Source organism: Melanostigma gelatinosum (assembly GCF_949748355.1).
Source record: "Melanostigma gelatinosum genome assembly, chromosome: 10".
NCBI lineage: Eukaryota > Metazoa > Chordata > Actinopteri > Perciformes > Zoarcidae > Melanostigma > Melanostigma gelatinosum.
The window spans coordinates 4,637,941-4,658,896 of NC_136643.1; the positions used below are offsets into that span (position 1 = coordinate 4,637,941).

Here is a 20,956-nt window from a genome sequence, read left to right on the forward strand (position 1 = left end):
TTGGATTTTGAAACCCTCTTTATTTAATTCTGAGCTTCTTGCTACTGCAAGTCATCTTTCTGTGCACATGGCTGGCCGTAATATTGCAGCGACTGGCATCGGCCCTCTGTCGCAGCCCCGGTTAAAGAGGCCGTAACTCCTGCGTAAACCGCCGCTTTGCCTACGGAGCGAGCCGGCTGCCATTCCTCACACACCATGTCCATTCGCTCACCAAGCTAATTTTAAAAACGAGAGCACAACGCTCAATATGATATTCCACATAGCAGTCAATTGTGGGAAAGATCGTTGGTGCAGGCTTGTTGACCTCGATTTTGAGAGTGTGCTTTTATGTGTGCCACTGAACGGGTCACTGAGATTGTCTTTGACTCAGGGAGAAACGGTGTGGTGATGTTGTTTTGTGTTCGTACTCTTTCATGTATCTGTATGTGGTCTCGCATGAATCTGTCTGAATATACTTTTGTGTTTCCGCAGGTCGGGCGTTTTGAAGTGAATCTCATAAGTCCGGACAGTAAAACGGTGGTGCTGGAGAAAAAGTTCAAAGATATCTCATCGTGCTGTCGGGTTGGTTTATTTTTACTCACTGCATTTACACTGAAAGCCTCTTTTCTGTCTCTGCTGCGGCCCCAGCAATAAGATGAGCTCAGACTAATTTGATGCATTTCTTCTGTGGACATCAATGCATTACTGCCCTCCTTTACAGCCCAGCAGGCCTTTTATTCTCATTTAATTCTGCCGTCTTTATCAGTGATGTAGAAATATGTTCTTTTTTTTATTTTTTATTTTTTTTATTTTTTTAACAGCGCATTGCAATCCCATTTTTTGTAAACAGACATCCAGGATAAAGATAATGCACTGTCTAGTGTGAGCAAATTGGCCATTTCACTAACCGAATGGAAAACGGAAATGGTGGCTGTAAAGAGCCATTATGCTATGTGAGACATGCTGTTTTATTAAGTTGCAGCTCGATGATTTGTATCGCCGAACTGAATGCAAAGATCTAAAAGTGTGGTCTTCCCTTGCCATTTCCCCGTTTGTCTCCAAATGTGACGCAGGGTGTCAAGCAGTCCGACCATTTTGGATTCATCGGTCGCGACCAGTCCGAGGCCGGTCCCAGTCAGTATGTGTGCTACGTTTTCCAGTGTGCCAGCGAGTCTCTAGTGAGTCATGCAAAACGCCACTTCAGCTTCCGCTCTCAACCCGATACTTGTATTTCAATCCGTGCTTGTCTCGTCCCCGCTTTATACCGCGTACGTCAGGTGGATGAGGTGATGCTGACCCTGAATCAGGCCTTCACGACAGCAGCGGCATTGCAGAGCAACAAGACCCCGATCCAGCTATGCGAAGCCTGCCCCATGCATGGCCTGCACAAGCTCTGCGAGCGGATCGAAGGTGAGCCGCGTGGACTCAGTCGCTCCCTCCGGCTTGAGTCATAAATGTGTCGATGCGTGGTCAGTTTCTCTGAGTTCACGCGACACGAAAGGGCTCTAATCCTCAGTTGCTCTTCTGTTCCCAGGTCTCTACCCACCCAGAGCAAAGCTAGCTATCCAAAAATATCTCTCCCAGCTGACTGACAATGAGCAGGCAGATATTTTTGAGCGAGTTCAGGTAAGGTTAGCTCTGCACGCCTGATCTGAAATTTGTGACATATTTTTAGTTTTTTTTTTTGTGATTTATTTTTAAAGACCGCTTCAAAGCAGTGCTTTTTTTTCCTTCTTGTGTTTTGAGTGTTTGTGTATCCATGTCTGCAGAGACTGAAGCCCGGGTCGGACCAAGAGGAGAACGAGCTGGTGGTTCTCCATCTGAGGCAGCTCTGTGGAACCAAACAGAAGTCCCACCTCCACTCCGGAGAGGCCCCGCAGGTAGATACTTAAACCCTGTTTAAGTATACGTAGACCCTGAAAAGAAATCACAGTTACAGATTTGATTTCTTTAGCTTCACTAGAGAGCCGAAAACACATTTTCACTCAAATCTAAATCAAATGTAGTAGTGCGAATGCCTAAAACATTTCCAAGGGCCTTTAACAGCCTTGAAATTTGAGAAAAGTCACTTTAGCGCTGAAAGGTTTAAAAAATAATTTGGGTTCATTTGCAGAAAAGCAAAGACTTTCACATTGTCTCAGCCCTCTGGACTTCTCTGTCTACAAGTAGTTATTATCCAACAGTTCTCTTTTGGATTGTTGTGTGAATATAGTAGCAGTTTTAAATAGACAAGGCCACAGAAAAGATAAAAAAAATAGACACAATTCTACAAAACAAGATAGTTCGAGTCCTTGGATTCCAGTCAAACAGGGTTTATTTCTGTTGGTAAAGCAACTCTTCTGTGAGTGACTGTACGGTTGCATAGACCGTGTTGGGAAACCTCCGATGGCTGCTTTTGATGCCAAATCTTTTCAGCTCTTTACTTCCATCTTAAATGTTAAGGTCATCACAGTATAATGTTCCTACAAAGAACTAAGCTGGTTATCAATTGACTGGCTGTTACATTCAAGAAGTTTCTGTGGGGGAAGCGTGCCATGGAAGTATGAAAGGGGAGTGGATACTTACTTTAGCGTGAAGTAGCCTGAGCGCCTGTATGTTAAATAGGAAATTGAAATGGCAGAACACTGTGTATGCTCACAGTCTGTTTTGAAGGCTCACACTGACAGTCGCACATCTTTTATTTCTGTGATTGTTTCCCGTTCCTCTGCCCATCGTCATCTTCTGACAGAATGCATCAAACAGCTCATCGGCAGGAGACGGCACGGCCGCCAGCAGTCGCTTCAAACTCGACATCCTCAAGAATAAAGCTCGCTCCTCGCTCACCAGCTCCCTGGAGAACATCTTCGCAAGGGTGGGTCACAAGAAAGAGTCTCTTTTTATGACACATTTTATTTTCTGCCTCTACCGTAATTCAATGTTCTGCTGTTATTTCATCAAAGGTTTTGTTATGCCTCCTCACCGGTAATAGCCTTTGCTTGAGGCGTTATGTTTTTGGGTTATCTGTCCCTCCGTCCGTCCCGTTCAGGCGGCAACCTCGGGGTCTGATGGGTGAAGCCAATGCGAATGAGTTTTAAACTTGCATTCTCTCTAATGGCCAGCAGGTTGCAAAAAGAAGTCGAAGTCGATGAGAAAATGTCACTACTTTTGTCTTTATTTATTCCCTCAGTAAACATGAGTTTATGGTCTTAATCTTTAGTTTCAAGTCTTCTTCAATACAGCATCATGTTCATTTAGTAAATTATGATTCATTTGGAGACAAATAGACCATAAAGCAGAGAGTGTTTTAGGGCGGGCCAACCTACCACATTTTGTGTATACATGTTTTCATTTATGCATTTGTTCTTTCAGAACTTGTTTTATATTGTGTCATCACCTCTGTCCCCAGGGTGCCAGCCGGATGCGGGGCCGTTTGGGAAGCATGGGAAGTGTCAGCAGTTTTGAAAGGGTAAGTGTTCCTCGAGGGGTTAACAGAGAATTCCCAGAACTTCACTCCAGGGGCTCTGGGAATTCTCACTTTTCACCCAGTGGCTTTTAAAAGCATGTTCTATTCCATCTCTGTCCTCATGATAGGCTTTCACTTTTGTAAGTGTCACTAGCTGGAGGCGGCCAACAGTTCTTTTCTGACGTGGAGAACATTATTGCCACATCGTATCATCACGCAGCTGCACTGGCCAAAAGACAGAACAGCGCAGCAGGGAGTGGACCGTTTGGGGTTGTCGTCTCCACGGTGTCACCGCTGTGCAGAATGTGGAGCGAGTGTGCGATGTCGTCCCCCTGACTCCCCATTAGTCATGATGGAGTTACTCCACCGATGTTTGCATCGCACCCCTGGGACATTGTCTGAGTTACAGTGGACGGATTAAAGGACAAAGGATCCACCCGTCCCATTCTCCTGAAGGCGATGTGTCAGGATTAGGGAATTTCTTCAAATGTGGCACCTGTACTCAAGGATGAACTGATTAGAATTTGGATGTCAACGGTCAAGGTCACCGTGACCTCACAAAACACATTTTTTGCGCCGTAACTCATGAATTTACATGGTATTTCTGAAAATATCACACATGTCTAACATGATAAGATATTGAAGTGATGACTTTTTGGACGGACATGGATGTACATTGGAACTTGACTGGTTGGCGGAAGCGTAACACTGCGAGGTGGTTATACCAGGCGGCAACCTCCGGTTCTAAGGAGTGAAGCCAATGCTGAAGTGTCTTAAATGTGCATTCTCTCAAATGGCCAGCAGGGGGCGACTCCTCTGGTTGTATAGCAGTCTATGAGAAAATTACCCTACAAAACGCTGACTGCTTCAAAATGGCAGCTCACACACCAATGGGTGATGTCACGATGACTACGGCCACTTTTTATATACAGTTTATGGGTAACTCTAGTTTTCACTGAACTCCATCTGTGACATGAGAAAACCAAATGCCTGCTTGCTTCATGACATTTTTGCATTGAAACCCTCTCTAAATTTAGTTCCCGTCTTCTTAAATTATTATATTTGCATGTGGCTGGCAGTTAGAACTTTGTCTGTGTCAAAACCTGCGTCTACACCACCCACAATGCAACACCACTGCCTATAGTTCAGGCGAAGATTTGAGTCTTTTATACTAATAACGGCTAATGTAGAGATGATGAGCAGGCTGCAGAGGTCTGGTGAGCGCACTTCTTTCTAATTCAAGAACTCAAAAATTTAATTTTCATTCTCAAACTTGTAGTCTATAGACCCAACCGACGCTGACTCGAGTGGCGTCACTTGAGGCAATTCATCAGATGACACGTAGCTCCTTACTGGAGCCACAAAAGGCTTTACACCACTTTTTTTCACATGTCAAGTAATCCTCAACGAGACCTGTAAAGTGATTTTGATGTGTCAAAGCAGTGGAGTTCTTTAAGCGCATTGTGCTCATCCTATTTAGCGCACGGAGATATTAAATATAGACCCTCCGCATTTGCCTTACTTTACCTGTTGCATCAATAATGTCATCCCGTCAGTTACTGTAAGTATGGAACGTCAAATGAGGGAAATTATTCACATTAAATCAGCCGTCAAGAGGTCATGTCAGCAAATCCACCAATACCGTTATATCAATCAATAAGTTATAATCACAATGACACAGACAGCCCTACTTATGAGGACAAAATCATAAGTTGTATGGAGTTCAATGTAAAATCATGTGCATATTCTGTATGTGCAAGCAGAATCTGGCGTCTTAAGGAGTCTTATTTTAAGGCTCAGCTGCGCCCCTCTTTGTGACATTAGTGACGGTCTGAAGAGTGTTGTTTGCCCTGCGATTTGGGGATTTTGTCAGGATGCTGATGTCGAGCAGGAAATTCAAGTCCGGATGTCCAGTTGTGATTCTGCTGAGGCATGCCCGTCCTGGCTCCCCCGCCTTCCTTTCCCCTGTCATAGGACAGCACGACGCGACACCCTGATCCGCTGAGTCATCATATCTACCAATCAAAATTCAGCCAGTCAGCTGACATCTGCCATGATTTACACAGGGTTAACAGGCCGAAAGACCTTTCCAAACCTGCAATGTGATGAGCGGTGGAGAGAGTGACAGTAGGTCTGTCAGACTTTGCACTTTATTTTTTTCTGTGTATTGAAAGAAGCGGCACAAATATTGCTAAATATCTCCTGCCATGTCAGATCTTAGAGAGGGAGGTCTGCCAGAGCAGGGAGGGAGATTGGAGGGTTTTCATGTAGAGCTGAGCCACTCGGGTCCTCTCCACCAATCGGTGTGTGAGGCCGTGAGTCACGGGACGCTGGCCATTAGAATACAATAGATATGGGTGTTGTGCTACCAGGCGTGAGGCAACTCGGAGTCCATGAGTGTTGAGTGGAGAGTTAAACGTGGAACGTTGGTTGTTTGGCTTTACGCTGGCTAGGTAAGTGCCTGTAACTTGAGTATGTTGGGTGGTGTTCTTTATTTATGGAACAGAGTTACTAGCTGTGTGTGGTTTGCCTGCCAAAGGTATTTAATGTGATTATTACCCGTTGCTGCTGAAACCTAGGTTATTGATCTGCGTAGCTATGCAGAATATCTTAGAGGACTTTGTTATCATGCACCACTGTGTCATCCAGCTGGACAGTCAGACACTTCAGAAAATCCAACCGTGCTTTAACATCTAATTAGAAAGTCTCATAAATGTACATAACTGTTTTTTCCCCCTATGTACTGACTTATTTCTGCTGCTCGCATTCGGCCCCCCTCAGCAGGATGAGGAATCGCCCGGTCACTCCCCTCCGGGCTCCCCTCCCGCTTTCCCCGACGACGGCGGCGGCGACCCGGAAGCCGGCCTGCAGTTCCGCCGGCGTGCCCACACCTTCAGCCATCCACCTGTGAAGAAACGCATCTCCTTCGAGAGCCAGCCGGCCGCCCTGAGCAGACAGCCTCCGCTGCGCAGACAGCAGTCTGTTAACCCCGAGCTGCTGCAGAGCAGGTAACTTATGCTAGTCAGTCCCGGCCTCACGAGTTCGAACCCGTGGGAGAAAGGACAGTATGCGTCACTTAGTAATGTTGCAGGAGTGGATGTTTTGCACAGGGTGGATGTTTAGCTAAGAAGCTAAAAAGCTTCTCCAGGAGTGAGCTTTTTTTTGTGTTTTGTTTGACTATATATATTTAATGCTAACTTTTGCTCAGAAAATCTGTTTCTTTTCTTTGAATCGGTTTTAACGCGAACTAAATATTGAGTTAACGTTGGATGTTCACTCAAACAATGTAATCTATTTGCAGTGCTCTCTCCACCTCCCTGAACAATAGCGTTGCAAGTTTCCTGTCACTGTTTTGATCCCCTCATGTTCCTCAAACCAAAAAGCTCATTCTTTTTGTGTGCTGTTTTTGTTTTTTTTGTATTTGTGGGCATCATGTTTGGCTCGCTCAGTCCCGTGGCCGTCTCGAGAACGCGCAGCGTCTCGGAGAGCGAGTCCACCTTCGGCCTCCCCTCCTCCTTCTCTGCCCCCACTTTCCTGAAAAGCATTTACCAGGGCTCGCTGGGCTCCCTGAGCTCCCTGGCCGACAGCGGGAGCCTCAAGAGGTGAGAGGGGGGGGGGGGGGGTGCGCTCAGACAAAATCTCCCCCCCCCCTACTTATACCCAGACCACCAAGGGGCGGGAGGGGCAAACGGGTCTTTGCTGGGATGGCAGTAGCCGTATGTACGTGTTGGCTGTCCAAACCTTTTAACACCCAGCTTTTTCTGTCCCTGTATTTTCATACTTTTTTTTTATCCACAGCAACCTTTTTAATCGTAAAAAAGACTTTACAGCCGTTCCCTTTTATTCCCGCCATCGTCTCTGCAGCTGGACCCCCCCCCCCCCCTCCCCCTCTCTTCCTATTTCTCTCAGAAGTAGAAGGGGATGCTGGTATCCTCTCTTGTTGTATTTGCATGTGGATTTCAGACTTTTTTTGCACGGCACAACTGTATTTCCACTGGATTTACAGCCTTTATTAACCACACATCACCTTTTCCTGACCAGTGCCACCCACGATGCCTCAGGAACTCTAAAGCATCACGCCGACTCAGTTCAGCGACCTACTTACTTTGAAAGGTTGCTGTTAATGTTCAGCTGCACTCATCTGTATGTTCGAGGAAAGCAAGACACACGCGGCTGGCACGGTCTAGCAGGTGTCTGCATGGCAGAAAGTAAAGGTCAACATTTGCATTACGAATGAGGTTCAGTGGAGCAGGCATTGTAAACTGGCATTTCCACAGGATGTTTCTCCTCCTCCTCCAACCCTCTGAGTGCTTTTGTTGATAATGCAGCAAAATGCAATTGATTATTTAAATGAAGAGCAGGTTCAAAAGACACCTTTTTGAAAAACACCTGGACCTGCAGAGTATTTAGATGTGAATATGCCCACATATTCACAGATCTCTTTATCTGTTGCACGGTTGGATAACTTAACCCCAGTGCTGTCTTTTACTTTGTGGCTTTTACGAGCAGGAAAACATAATGCGAGGTAATGTGTCGAGTGAGCAATTTTAATCTGATGTGTGCAGAACAGCTGAGAGAGTAAACAACCTGCTCTCGTTGACCTTTGTTTCAACAAAGGTCACTTCCTGTTTTTCCACTCTGCACACGAGGAGGCGGGCATCCGCCGCGCTGACCAAGCGTGTTAACTGCTGTAGCTGTCGAGTGATCCTTGACAAGTGGCACGAAGAGCTTGGTTCTTTAACGGAGCAGAAATGTAATTTGTCCTCGTCGCTTCAGTTCTTGACATTCCGTTTTCACATTGAACAGCTTCGGTGTGTAAATGTGAACTTACACTCGCAAAAAACACTTGAAAACTAAAAAAGTAAAAGTTGGTGCCAGGATTTCAAATGTATCAGTACAAATCCAATAGGTCATATAATGAATGCGTAACTTTTAATTGCACTGGTGCTCAGAATCTGCGCTGCAATATTTCAGAGAGCCACATTATCACGTTCATTTCACATGTATGTAGAGTAGTTGAAAGCAGCCTTACTAGTTATTGAAGTAAAACGACCCAACCTGCAAAAGAATATCGACTTATTTCTGCTGCTATTGGACGTCGGTAATGGCATCATGCATCATCATGCTGCCCTGCAGCTCACCCACCTCTTTATGCACATTCCATGCTCAAATGTGAACTTTCGACATGAGAGTACGTGCTTTATTTTAGTTGTTACGCAATAATGCTGTTAAGACAGGATCTTTTTAGAACCTGCCAAGTTCCCTACAGACACGGTTCCCTTTCCCTGTGTTGTCTGGTTGTTGACAGGCGTGAATTTATGGCTCCGATAAATGTGAAACATGAATAACTTGAAACGGCGAACATGAAGCTGTCCAGCAGCTCAGTAACCAGCTTTTCTTCTCCACCAACAAAAAGTATTTTTCCAGAAAAGCAACGAGCACGCATGCGCCTCAGCTGTGGCCGTCTCTGTTGCTGATCTTACCTAACAACACGACCTTTTGCCCTAACAGTAACATGGACTGTGGGAACCAGTCAATGCCCGGTGCATGTTTTCCACATCAGTCATTTTAAGCTTCACCTGGACCATTTCCCATCAGCTCAGTGAGTTTGCTGATGGGAACCGTGTGTGTGTGTGTGTGTGCGTGCGTTTGTAAAAAGTTGATGAAAGAGTGTCTTCGCAAAGCGACACCTGAGTCGTTTGCCGGGCGTCCGTGACGCTGCTCTCCTCTCTCGTAGCAATGGGGAAGGCAGGAAGAGGACCCTGTCCACCTGCAGCGGAGACTCTGTGAGCGGGGGCCTCCCTCCGACCCCACGCAGGGTCTCCTGGAGACAGAAGATCTTCCTGAGGGTCGCCTCGCCCATGAACAGGCAGCCCGCCTCGATGCAGCACCCAGGTCCGGTAACACAATCCCTCAGTCCGCTTCTGAATAATCCACACGCGCATAGAAAATGAGGACATTTGATTCGTGTGGAAAATTCGGACACTTCTGACTTTGACATTGCATGTGTCTATGGGGAACGCAGTAAGGGCTGAGAGGAAAGGGGAACATTCCCACTCCCTCCTTGTCAGATTAACGGTGATAACGGAGCTTGTGAAAGTGATCCTCCTACCTGTTCTCATGGCCTGTCTTCTTGCCTTTTATAGTCCTACTTATCATACTCGAGGGAGCTTAAACACGTAGATTGCACACACCGTCATTTGGTTCATATAAAATATTGAGACATTAAAAAGATGCGTTTTCTTTTTTGTTTCAGACTACTGTGACGGCAGGGAGCTGTTGCCCCTCTCTCCTCGCAGCGCGGGCTCAGGTCTGGACCCTCTGGGGCGTCTGCTGCCCCCGGCGGGCGACCCCCTGTCCGGGGAGAGGCCTAAGAGGACGGGGGCCGACTACCGGGCCCTCTGGAAGACGGCCATCCACCAGCAGATCCTGCTGCTGCGCATGGAAAATGAGAACCAGAGACTGGAGGGTGAGTTGCGTTTACTGCTGTGCACAAGTATGATAATCGCCCCGAGGACGAATGCTTCCTTTGGTCACATGAAGGACAAATATGAGGAATCTTTAGTGCACACTGGGTCGTATTGTTAAGATATTTATTACGGGGGGGAACTTCCAGTCCCGTCCCATTTCCCCCCCCCCAAATCATGAAGGTTTTACACTCGGCCCTCACCTCACGCTCTCACACTTACAGTCTTGTTGTTCGCTGCTGAAGCTTTGCGAGCGTGGACGGAGGATGGAAGGCTCCTCCTCGCGCTGGCGTCTCCGTTTATTTTGAGAGGTCGAATGTTGCCGTCTCGGTCGGAGATTCTGGAGCAGCGGCTATATTTAGAGCAGAATGTTTCGGTGTTGCATATGCACGCAGCTATGAACACATGCAGATATGCAAACACACTCAAGCGCTCACTGGGTTTAGGTGCACGTATGAGGAAAGACCAACAGTAATATTTTAAATAGCATTTGTAAATATTGCCCTCTAATGGCCCAAGTTATTAAGGGTGTATCCCAAACTTTATTTTAGACATCCATTTTTTACCTCTCCTCCCCTCACAAGCACTCGTCTCTAAACAGGAAGTTAGCGGGCAAGAGGAGGAATGGAGAGGAAGTAGAGGCCATTTGGGACACTGCATTATCATAAACAGGCATCTTTATAGTGAGGTGAAGTAAACCCCACATTGTAAATGTGGGAAAAAGTCTAAGACCATAATGTGTGTCAGATTCATGCATGTCTGCCTCAAACAATGGACAAAGAATGGCCTTGCTCTCAAAGGAGGACATTTATATTCTGTTACTATAATATAGTATATTAGATTATGCAACAATATGATATACTATATTATATTATGCTATATTATAATTTATGCTATATTATATTATGTTATATTATACTATAGTATATTAGATTATAGTATATTATATTGTGCTATATTATATTATACTATACTATACTATATTATGTTATACTATAGTATATTATATTATGATAGATTATACTAGATTAGATTATACTAGATTATATTAGGTTATATTCGATTATACTGTATTAGATTATACTATACTTTATTTGATTAAACTATATAATATGAAATTAGATTATACTAGGTTATATAATATTATATTATTTTGTATACCAACACATCTTTTTCCTTGTTTGTTAACATGACATCAATGCTGGTCTGAGGACCTAACTGAATATCCCTTTTCAATAGAAGGTAAGCGATGTGAAAGCAGCCCACGGGATCAAGGCAGATAGATCGCTTGCATGATTTCGGGTGTTGGTTTATTATATTCCTTCAATTTCAGCTTCTTTTGTTTGCATGTTCAGGGCTGATCATACATGGTTCATGGTGTTTTTGTTGTACCTCGATGTAGCTGCTCCATGCTCCAGCATAATGGAGATGGATCGTTGGTGCTAATGTGGGTATTGTGGCTTTTGTGTTTACACGGCAGACTTTCCATAGCAACTGGTGACAAAACGCGCGAGGCACTGTTTCCACACTTGTTTTCAAATCTGCCGTCTTTTAACTAGCCTGTTTTACACAAGTTTAATAAGCACACACCTCCTTTTGTGTACCTTTTGGTCTTGATTTTCTGGTGCGATCAAGAGACTCTTAATTGGCAAAATAATGTTGAATATGTTCCTTTGTCTTTTTTTCTTTTTTTTTCTTGTCCCGTTTATTGTGTTGCAGCAAGCAGGGATGAGCTGCACATCCGCAAGATGAAGCTAAACTACCAGGAGGTGGGCCAGTGCTCCAAAGAAGCACAGGCATTGTGGGAGAGAAAGCTGACAGCCCCAGGCAGAACCACGGTCCCACAGGACAAGGAGGAGATGTGCCACGCTCTCCACCAAGGTGAGTGTTTTTAAGGGTGGTTGTGAAGACACGACGGTGCATGTGTGACGTATTGAATGAGCACGAGTGTTTTGTGCAGGTGTTCCTAAGAGCAGGCGTGGGGAGGTCTGGCTCCTCCTTTCCCAGCAGCACCGGCTGCATCACAGGCTGCCCCAGCGCCAGCAAGCCCCGGACACCCCCTACCAAGACCTGCTGAAGCAGCTCACCGCGCAGCAGCATTCTATTCTGGTGGATCTAGGTGGGCACACGGTTGTAAAAAACAAAAAGGGGGTCCTCCTTCCTCTTGAAACGCTCACAGAAGCTGTTTTTGTAAATGTTCAGATGTAAATCTTATCTTTGTCCTCTCAGGCCGGACCTTCCCCACCCACCAGTACTTCTCAGCCCAGCTGGGCGCAGGGCAGCTGTCCCTCTACAACCTCCTGAAAGCCTATTCTCTGCTGGATACGGAGGTACATACTGTAACACTGTTTCTTTGCCCTGCCATAGTGTGGTGAATATTATGACATTGGTAGTACATATTTTGTGTTCTGTGTGTGTGTGTGTGTGTGTGGGGCGCGTGTGTGTGTGTGTGTGTGTGCGCGCGCGGCACACAGGTCGGCTACTGCCAGGGCATCAGCTTCGTGGCCGGAGTGCTGCTGCTGCACATGAGTGAAGAACAGGCCTTTGACTTGCTGACGTTCCTCATGTACGACCTCGGCATCAGGCAGCAGTTCAGACCCGACATGGTGTCTCTGCAGGTCAGTACACCAATGGCTGGCTGGTCCACTAAACTGTTAGGATATGAGGAACAGTTTCAGCTATGGAGTCGTTTAAATGTGTTTGATAACTTGTTTGAGGATTCAAGGATCAGTTATTGTCATTATTGCACAACCAAATTCAGTTCTAGCTCATTTGTGACACAACACATGACAAACAAGACAAAAACAGTAGTGCATCTCCTCTCGTCCCACCGGAGTCCTGCTCTCTGTCTTGCTGTCCGCTCATCAAGTGCTGCTTGACCCGGGATGAACGATGGAGTCAGGTCTCTGTGAAGATGTGGGCTCAACAGTCACCAACATCTCTCTGCTTTCATCCGTCTTATTGTTTTGCGACCGGGCATCAGACAGCCAGCAGTAGGCTGGGTAATGGAGTAGCCGCAGGTCCTAGCTTGGTTAGCTTCCTATCTCTTCTCTGCTCCCGGGGACAGTATGGTGGCCTTTGGTCCGGCAGGTCAGTCTGGTTTTGTTGGTCTGTTAACTAACCTGACCCTCCAGATGGTTTGGTACACAGAACCATCTGAGAAGGAGTTATTGAAAACTGTTTGGAGAAGTGCAGGCACTTCCAAAAAGTACATGCCAGGGGATTGGAGGAACCATCTGTCCATCAAACTCTTTCTGAAGCGAGTCGGGAGAAGAGCGAAAACCTCATTTTCATCAAGAAAAACCTTCAGTGTCGTTCTTTGCTCTTCTTTCAAAGAAGAAATACTCAACAGTTCTGATAGAAGCGATGCTACTGCAGCATCTACGCTAACCTCTTTAGGAGACGCCATTGTTGTTTTGAAGCAACAGTCGTCTCTCTGTGTCCACGCCACTAGCTGCCAGTAGCTCGTCAAAGGACTCTGATTGGCGCAGGCACAAATGCATCACTTGAAGCCTGACGAGATGGATTTTAATGTGATCCCGTGATTCTTGCTTGATCTTATTACATCATGAAAATCGAGCCCGTCTGCAAGGTAAATAAATCACAGCTTTAACCGCACCGTTAAGTAATAAAGTGGTGTTCATACAGAAGATGAAATCCTCTGAACATTAAAGCCACTATGAATAGAAGGGACGCAAATGGCAAAGACTGCTTCAGTTTTCTCTCAATAATAGATTGGGCTCCGAATAATAAGAGCATTTCATTTTGGTAGTAATAAAAGAGCTATGATCACAACAATACTTCACACTGCGGCTTTAAGTTCTACCATACGTACAGCATGGGAGTGACAATCCCACTGGACTTTAACATTCAAGTTGTAGCTGTCGTCTGCCGGCTGTAAAGGGCCTTGTGTAAGTTATTGGTTGGCAACAGCAAACAGCAGCCAGTGTCTCCACCTCCTATTCAAGCCACACCTGCGTGCCTGCTCTGTTAGCTTCTGTTAAAGATCAGCTGACCTCGCCGGGGCGACAGCACCGACAGGCGTGGTGATGTTTAATCCGTAACGGGTAAACATTTAGCCGAGCAGTTGCTCTCCACACTGCAGCGCTGCTCTTTGAGGACTTTGTTTATCTCCGTGCAGCGGCTCAGCACGAGGAGGTAAAAGTATGACTCGTCTTCTTTGTAACCGTCAGGAAATTGTAAGACTGACCCGAGCTAAAATTAGACGGTTAACTTCTGCTTCTCTGTTCTGTCGTCTGCGCATTTCACTGTGCCGCACAGTATCACTGCAGTGTTTAGCACAGCCCCTCTAATGCTCGGCCTGGACGCGTGTCTGAGCAGGACTCTAAAGCAACACTGGTACTGCTTAAGAAGTCTCAGACTGCTCTGTTCCCTGCAGATCCAGATATTCCAGTTTATTCTGTGTTTCTCATCTGTCTGAACGTGTGTGTGTTTATGCCCGTGCACACTTGCCTCTGTGTGTCCTCCCAGGTTCAGATGTACCAGCTCTCCAGACTGTTGCACGACTACCACCGCGACCTGTACAACCACTTGGAGGAGCACGAGATCGGCCCGAGCCTCTACGCGGCGCCGTGGTTCCTCACCCTCTTCGCCTCACAGTTCCCGCTCAACTTCGTGTCCCGCGTCTTTGGTATGTTCTTCGGATAATGGCTCGCTGTGTTCCGCTCACACGCAAATGCTCATCTGGCCCTGTGAGAATGTCAGCTTCGGAAAAAGTGTCTTCAACCTTTTTATTGTGTTTCTTTTCAGATTTCATCTTTGTCCAAGGGACCGGGGTGGTCTTCAAAGTGGCTCTCTGTCTGCTGAGCAGCCATGAGGGGGAGATAGTGGAGTGTGACAGCTTCGAGAGCATCGTGGACTATCTGAAAACTACACTTCCCGCCCTCACTCAGACCCAGATGGAGCAGACCATTGCCAAGGTACAGAGTGGGAAGTTTAAATAGTACGATGATTGGCACAATGACGCATGTAAATGTAAATGTTCTGCACGAGTGGCAACTTCATTATTGTGGTAAGCCGACAGGTTCCTGATACTTGTGATGTCTTTAGAGGGGCCACGTTGTTAAAGACCCACAATACAATACAAGGCACGGTCCCACGAGACTGCATATTTCGATAAAGTATTGGCTAACTGATCAAAAATACAAGTTAAAAAAAGTATTTTTATTTTCAGATTTGCTGCAAAGAAAACTTTAACAAAGCATTTTGATTGTGACGGGAAAATGTGGCTAACAACATGAAGCTTCTGTTTAACAATCAAAGAATACATGTATGAGTTAGATCACTCAGATAAGTATGAACATTATCAGTGTTAGATATTTTTTGAAGTTATGACCGATTCGCTAAAATCAGCTGTGGGAGTAGCGTCTGGTTGTGTCTCGCTGTCTATTGATCTCAGCTCTGTGTCAGTACTATGGACCGAACCGCACTACACACACACACACACACACACACACACACTCCACACAGGCTGCCCATTACGCTCAAATAATAGCTCATCAACAGTAACAACTAACTCTGCCAATACCGTTGCTGTTTCTACTGGTTTTCTATAGATACATATAACTTAAAGAGACAGTACACCCCAAAATCCTTTTATCTGCAGTGCTGTTTATCATTCTAGATTGTTTTGGTCGAAGTCGCTTAGTGTCGGAGATATCAGCCGTAAAGATGTCTGCCTTCCTTCCAATATACAGGGAATATATGGCTTGTGGTCCTCAAAGCGCCAAAAAAAAAACATTTAAAAACTCAACAGCAATATCTCTTTCCAGAAATCATGAGCCACAGACTTATTTTCTGTCAACTGTAGTTCCTGCCTGAAACTGCTCACAACAAGGTCTGTGGATTAGAGTCACCGGGTCCGGATTTCTGGACAGAGACATTGCTGTTGAGTTATTCAAATGAGAGAGAAACGAGAGACGGGTGACATCTCTGCGGCCGATATCTCCCCAAAACAATCTAGAGCGATCAATAGCACTAGGTAAGAGGAGAAGGAGGTGTTTTTGATTTTGGGGTGAACTGTCTCTTTAAATAGAAGGGAATCATTGAGCAATCAGGTATGACTATGTAGAATTATAGTCGTGATACACTTTCTCTGTGCCTGTACTCCTGACAAAGTACTGCTCTGTGTTTAGCCAAAGCCATTTTCTATCCAATTTTAACTCCTTTGGTAAAATCGCAATAGTTTACTTTGTCAAATCCAGAAAAGTCTGCGTTTTTAAATGCCATTATTATCCAGCAGATTAATAGCAGAGCATAAGGTTGGCAGTATTGTATATTTGTATTTTTTCAACAATGCCCATGACGATACCAAAACCAACATTATGTTAGTCCATCTCCCAGTACTTTCTGACTTCTCCAGACGGTATGTGGCTCTCAACCCCAAGCCCATTTGTTCCTACTGAAGATGTAAAGCTTTCAAATCACTGACTCACCCTTTGGACTTTACGTTTACCTTTTCTAACAGTACCGATATACTGATGACTTTTGTGACCCGTTGTTTGCCAGGTAATGGAGATGGACATCTCCAAGCAGCTGCACGCGTACGAGGTGGAGTACCACGTCCTGCAGGATGAGATGTTAGAAGCCGGGCCGCTGCCCGATGACTCTGACCGGCTCGACAAACTAGAGAAGACCAATGTGCAGCTGAAGAAACAGAACATGGACCTGCTGGAGAAACTTCAGGTAGGGAAGAGAGAAATCACACTGCACAATTGTTACCTTTCACATCCGTGGTAATGGGGTTTTGGGAAACGGCAGCAAATGCTGGGTGTATAATTAGTAAGGATATTGGTTGTTTTTATGATTACTCATTGAGGGAATTGATGTGTAACTGTGGGAGGTATTTAAGTTGTTGGTCAGTTTATGCCTCCTTCTTTTGATGGACTGGTGAACGGCTGTCGTATTTGTTTGGAGAGCCGCACTGATGATGCCTCAGACCGCCCATAGATGGCACTGAAACACAAGTTTAACAACTCAATGAGTGACAGCGAGACAAAGAGGTTGAACACTAACTGTTCTCCCAATGCTTTTTCACAAACAAAAGTTGTTTGTGAATCTGCGCAGCGGGGCCGCTGAAGTCACATGACTGCACATTTCTGAGCTCCTCACATTAATGAGGGGCAAAGAGGTATTGAGCTGCTCTCGTATCTGCTGTGACAATATAAGAACAGTGGACACTTAGTGCAACATTTTACAAGTGAATTACGCAAAGCCTGGATTCTGCATGCACCACAATCATATCAATCATGTCAGATTTTGTGCTGTGGTTCTGGTAAAAAGTCGCACGAGTGCCGACTTCCAGCGGAGTTCTCAGAATCCGTAGCTCCTGTGCTAGATGTTCAGGCCCCCTCTGTCTTTGTATCGCACCCCTGTACTCACTGAGACATCTCTGTCCTCCAGGCAGCGCGGCAGAAGATCCAGACGCTGGAGACGAGCGTGGAGAACTTCCTGTCTCGGGAGAGCAAAATGAAGCACATGATTCGCTCTCTGGAGCAGGAGAGGGCAGCTCACCAGAAGACCATCGAACGCATGCGCTCGTGCCTTCCCCCTGACGCCCTGACAGATGTGGAGATGACCCAGATCAAAACGGGACCCAACGGGAAAGTCAAAACTGCAGCCAAGAAGCCATGATGGCGAGCAGGGTGAGGGGGGCAGAGACTGAAGTGAACAAACACAGACTGCTTCAGCGGGGAAGCTGCTGAGCTCCAAGGCTATTGTTGTACAGCTGCACAAACGTGGCAGGCTTTTGTAAGTGTGTGACGTGTGGACTTTGTATGGGAAATATCTACGTGGTGTTCGTCAGCATGCGGTAGAGCAGTGGGAGGATGGTTTCAGTCGTACATTGGCGAAACAGACTGCTTCCAATCGGTGCGTCAAAAGCTGCCTCTCCGTTTCACTGCCAGTCTGACAGGTGAGATCAAGATGTGCAACATCCTCCTTTTTTCAGAGTCTTTTTTTATGAGTAATCACGTGGGGGGGGGGGGGGTTCTAGTTTGACACAAGTGAGAGACTTGTCTGCCCCTTAAAGCCGCATTGATACATTTGCTACCGGTCTCTGTAGCACCACAAAAGCAGTTAAAAGAAGTTTCCTGTTGGCAAACAAGCCTTTGGACCTCAGGTTCAGCTGTGTGTGTGTGTGTGTGTGTGTGTGTGTGTGTGTGTGCGCGCGTGTGCTAGCTATTGTTTTTTGACTTGTCTGTGATGGAAACACTGCCTCGAGTGCTTTGTCATTTCCTTGTGAATGTAATTTCCCTCCAAAGATCTGTATTTCTGTTTGTTTGTTTTCCACAACAGAGACACCTGATGATGTTTTTGCAATATTGGGCTTTTTAAACTTCCAGCAGACATGTACGTTATCTGGGCGCTCGGCACCACACCACTGCCTTCACGTGAGAGAGATCTTTTAATACGTGCCCTTGCGAGGAGCAAAGCGCTTCGTCCAAATCTCTCGGGCAGGATGTGAGGTCGTCCGCCTTCTCTGTTTCCTGTGTGAGTGACCGCGGGGTTGCCTCGTTTTAGCGCTGCTGTTCAGACGCCGAGGCCGGAGGTTCACGCTCCCCTAGGAGGTAACGAAAAAAAACAGAGTGAGGTAGAGGAGTGATCTGAATAAACACCACACAAGCTTCTGCATGACACTTTTTCTTTTTTTTGTTGGCCCCAGTGTTTGACAAAACTGGCAACGCCCTCTCTTCCTGTAGCTCTTGAAGATGGGACTGCTAGCATCTCGATAGTGTTGATCGGCCCAAGATGGCAGTTGCCTTTGCTTTTTGGTCACGCAGCCGATTCGATGTTTGCAGCTAAAGTGTTTAGGTGAGTAAACAGAGGCCGCAAAGGAAACGAGGAACTTAAATTCAGTTCCCTTTTTTGAGTATGGTCGAGTCCCTCCCGATGCTGCGTACTGTATACAGTGCATGCACACACACTTGCATGTAAACGAGCTGTGCGGTGAACTGTTTGACTGCATGGGCAGACGGTTCAGATGAGTTCAACGTCCGGCCCTGGCTCCCTCCTCAGTTTAGTTTTACTCCCACCTCCGTGTCTGACTCACCAATTCTGATTGAAAGCAAAACATGCCTGCTTTCTCCGCTTTCATAAAAACACCTTTCCATTAAACGCCAAGGTGATGTCTTATCACGGGAAAAGGCACTTACCAACGGTGTCTGTCAGTCTTCCTGCCCTGGGTGACACGTGGTGGTGACACATGTTGGTGTCCGTGTAAAGTTTTTATTCTCAAACTTTAGCCCAAGCAGAGGTCGCCTTTGGCAAACAATGCGATACGTCTGTGTTTAGCAATCCGGTGCGTTTGCATGCACCCGGAGGCACTTGCCTATACTTTACATGCCGAGTTACAGGAACTACAGTTACTGACATGAAAAGTTTGATATGGTGATGTATTCTCCCTGTCACGGTGAAATGTTCTTGTGGTGATCGAGGTGACGATGGTGATGCACCAATGAATATTAGCGAAATAGTCACCTCTGAACGGTCAAACAACTCATTTTGAAATCTGTGGACGGATACGCAGCCCTAACCAGCCTTTTGCCGGTGTTTTCCTCATCTACAGTATTTGCAGAATATAAATTTACCTTTGAACCAAAGATGTGATTGCTTTAAAAAAATGAATGAATGAAAATTGAATGATTTCATCCAAAATGCTGTGGTGCATTATGTATATTTTAAATATAACATCGTCTTCTTTTGTCACTACACCTTTCCTCTGGTTTATATTAAGACAAAAGCTTGAAAAGATACCAAATATTGGCAGTAAAAACTTGAAGAATAAAGACAGTGGCCGACTTGTGTACTCACTGTATTCCTTTGTGCCAAAGAATAAATGATGGCCATTTAATCTCCATTAATCGGAGATATGAGACCATTTTGACAATATCCAGTGTGGTCAGCAAAGATTGTTTATTTTACATCAGGTGCTCTGAGTCCTGGCTACTAAATAGCGCTTGTATCGCCGTGTTGTAAGGAAAGACACTTAATAATTGATGGGTTTTTGGTTTTTTTCTGTCGACACGAGGGCTACGCAAAAAGACAGTCATGAATTCTTCAATAAACTTCACCTTGCCTTGTTTTCTGTCTACTCATGTCTGAATGTCTTCCCTGCTCAGAAAAGCTCTCATAAAGAAGTCATGTTCCTTTCCTGCTCTACAAGGTAGCACTTCAAGTGTAGCACGTAGCCTCAAGCTGAAATGGTTTGTGTGTGCAGACTATTGCGTAAGAAAAAGGCCACGGTAGGCGCCGACAGTTTTAGAGAGTCTATATAAAGACCTTTCAAGAGTTGTACTTTTGTTAACGCCTTGGGCAAAGAGAACTACAGGTCTCCACTGGGGGAAAAATAAAAATACTCTGTGAAATTGTACCCTTTACAGAGAGCCTGAAATATTCAACCAACTGTACATTTCTGAATTTGTCATATTGTAGTGAATGAAATAAATGCTCTGCTTGTCAGTTCACTGAATTAAATGAAGATGCAGTCTGTGAATTGTGATTGAGTGTCCTGAAAATGAGCTAGCGAGGGAGTTAGCTCGTGATAGTTAACAGTATATGGGTAAATCGTAGCATTTGTTCGGTTAAATAGTTTGATAAGCTGTTGAAATAAGTAAGCAATAGTAATAGGGGAATTCTTCAAAATGTATAAAAGTAATGGATGAACAGTTATACTGATAGCTAACTTTAAAAGTATAGCCTACTAGAGTTAGAAATGTGAAAAAGCTAAAAGTAGGGGGGAGAACAGGGGTAATTGTAACAAACTCAACTCCTCCAATCAGAAACGAGCTAGAGTGGCGACACTAACTGTACTGTGCGCATGCTCAAGTCGGATTCTCTCTTTGCTATCTAAAGTTTTGATGACTGTGACATTAAACTGAATCAATTGTATCTCGAGTTTATTGGTTACAAATCAACATGAACCCCTGATGCTAATGTAGGTGTCGCTAGCTGGCGTACTAGATTTGATCAATGCTGCAAGATCAGTTGCCCTCGAGCCACATGGCCCAATGAAGCGCCTCCATGCCGTTAACCAGGTAAGTCTATGGTG

General features: G+C 45.5%; 1 protein-coding gene across 2 annotated transcripts in view; it reads left to right on the forward strand.

The window, feature by feature from the left end:
• tbc1d4 (TBC1 domain family, member 4) overlaps positions 1–20,397 on the forward strand; it is a 29,055-nt gene extending 8,658 nt beyond the window's left edge. The window contains exons 5-23 of one of the 2 annotated variants that reach the window (XM_079277088.1): positions 472–561; positions 1,053–1,157; positions 1,257–1,389; positions 1,514–1,605; positions 1,749–1,859; positions 2,708–2,830; positions 3,365–3,424; positions 6,203–6,429; positions 6,871–7,023; positions 9,159–9,316; positions 9,678–9,890; positions 11,608–11,769; positions 11,849–12,007; positions 12,118–12,218; positions 12,363–12,506; positions 14,380–14,539; positions 14,659–14,828; positions 16,417–16,593; positions 17,311–20,397. In XM_079277088.1, the coding sequence (XP_079133214.1) occupies positions 472–561; positions 1,053–1,157; positions 1,257–1,389; positions 1,514–1,605; positions 1,749–1,859; positions 2,708–2,830; positions 3,365–3,424; positions 6,203–6,429; positions 6,871–7,023; positions 9,159–9,316; positions 9,678–9,890; positions 11,608–11,769; positions 11,849–12,007; positions 12,118–12,218; positions 12,363–12,506; positions 14,380–14,539; positions 14,659–14,828; positions 16,417–16,593; positions 17,311–17,541 (2,769 nt within the window). In that variant the 3' untranslated portion in view covers positions 17,542–20,397. The remainder of the gene's footprint in view (positions 1–471; positions 562–1,052; positions 1,158–1,256; positions 1,390–1,513; positions 1,606–1,748; positions 1,860–2,707; positions 2,831–3,364; positions 3,425–6,202; positions 6,430–6,870; positions 7,024–9,158; positions 9,317–9,677; positions 9,891–11,607; positions 11,770–11,848; positions 12,008–12,117; positions 12,219–12,362; positions 12,507–14,379; positions 14,540–14,658; positions 14,829–16,416; positions 16,594–17,310) is intronic. The other variant, XM_079277089.1, reaches the window with a different exon arrangement.
• Positions 20,398–20,956: the final 559 nt, after the last annotated feature.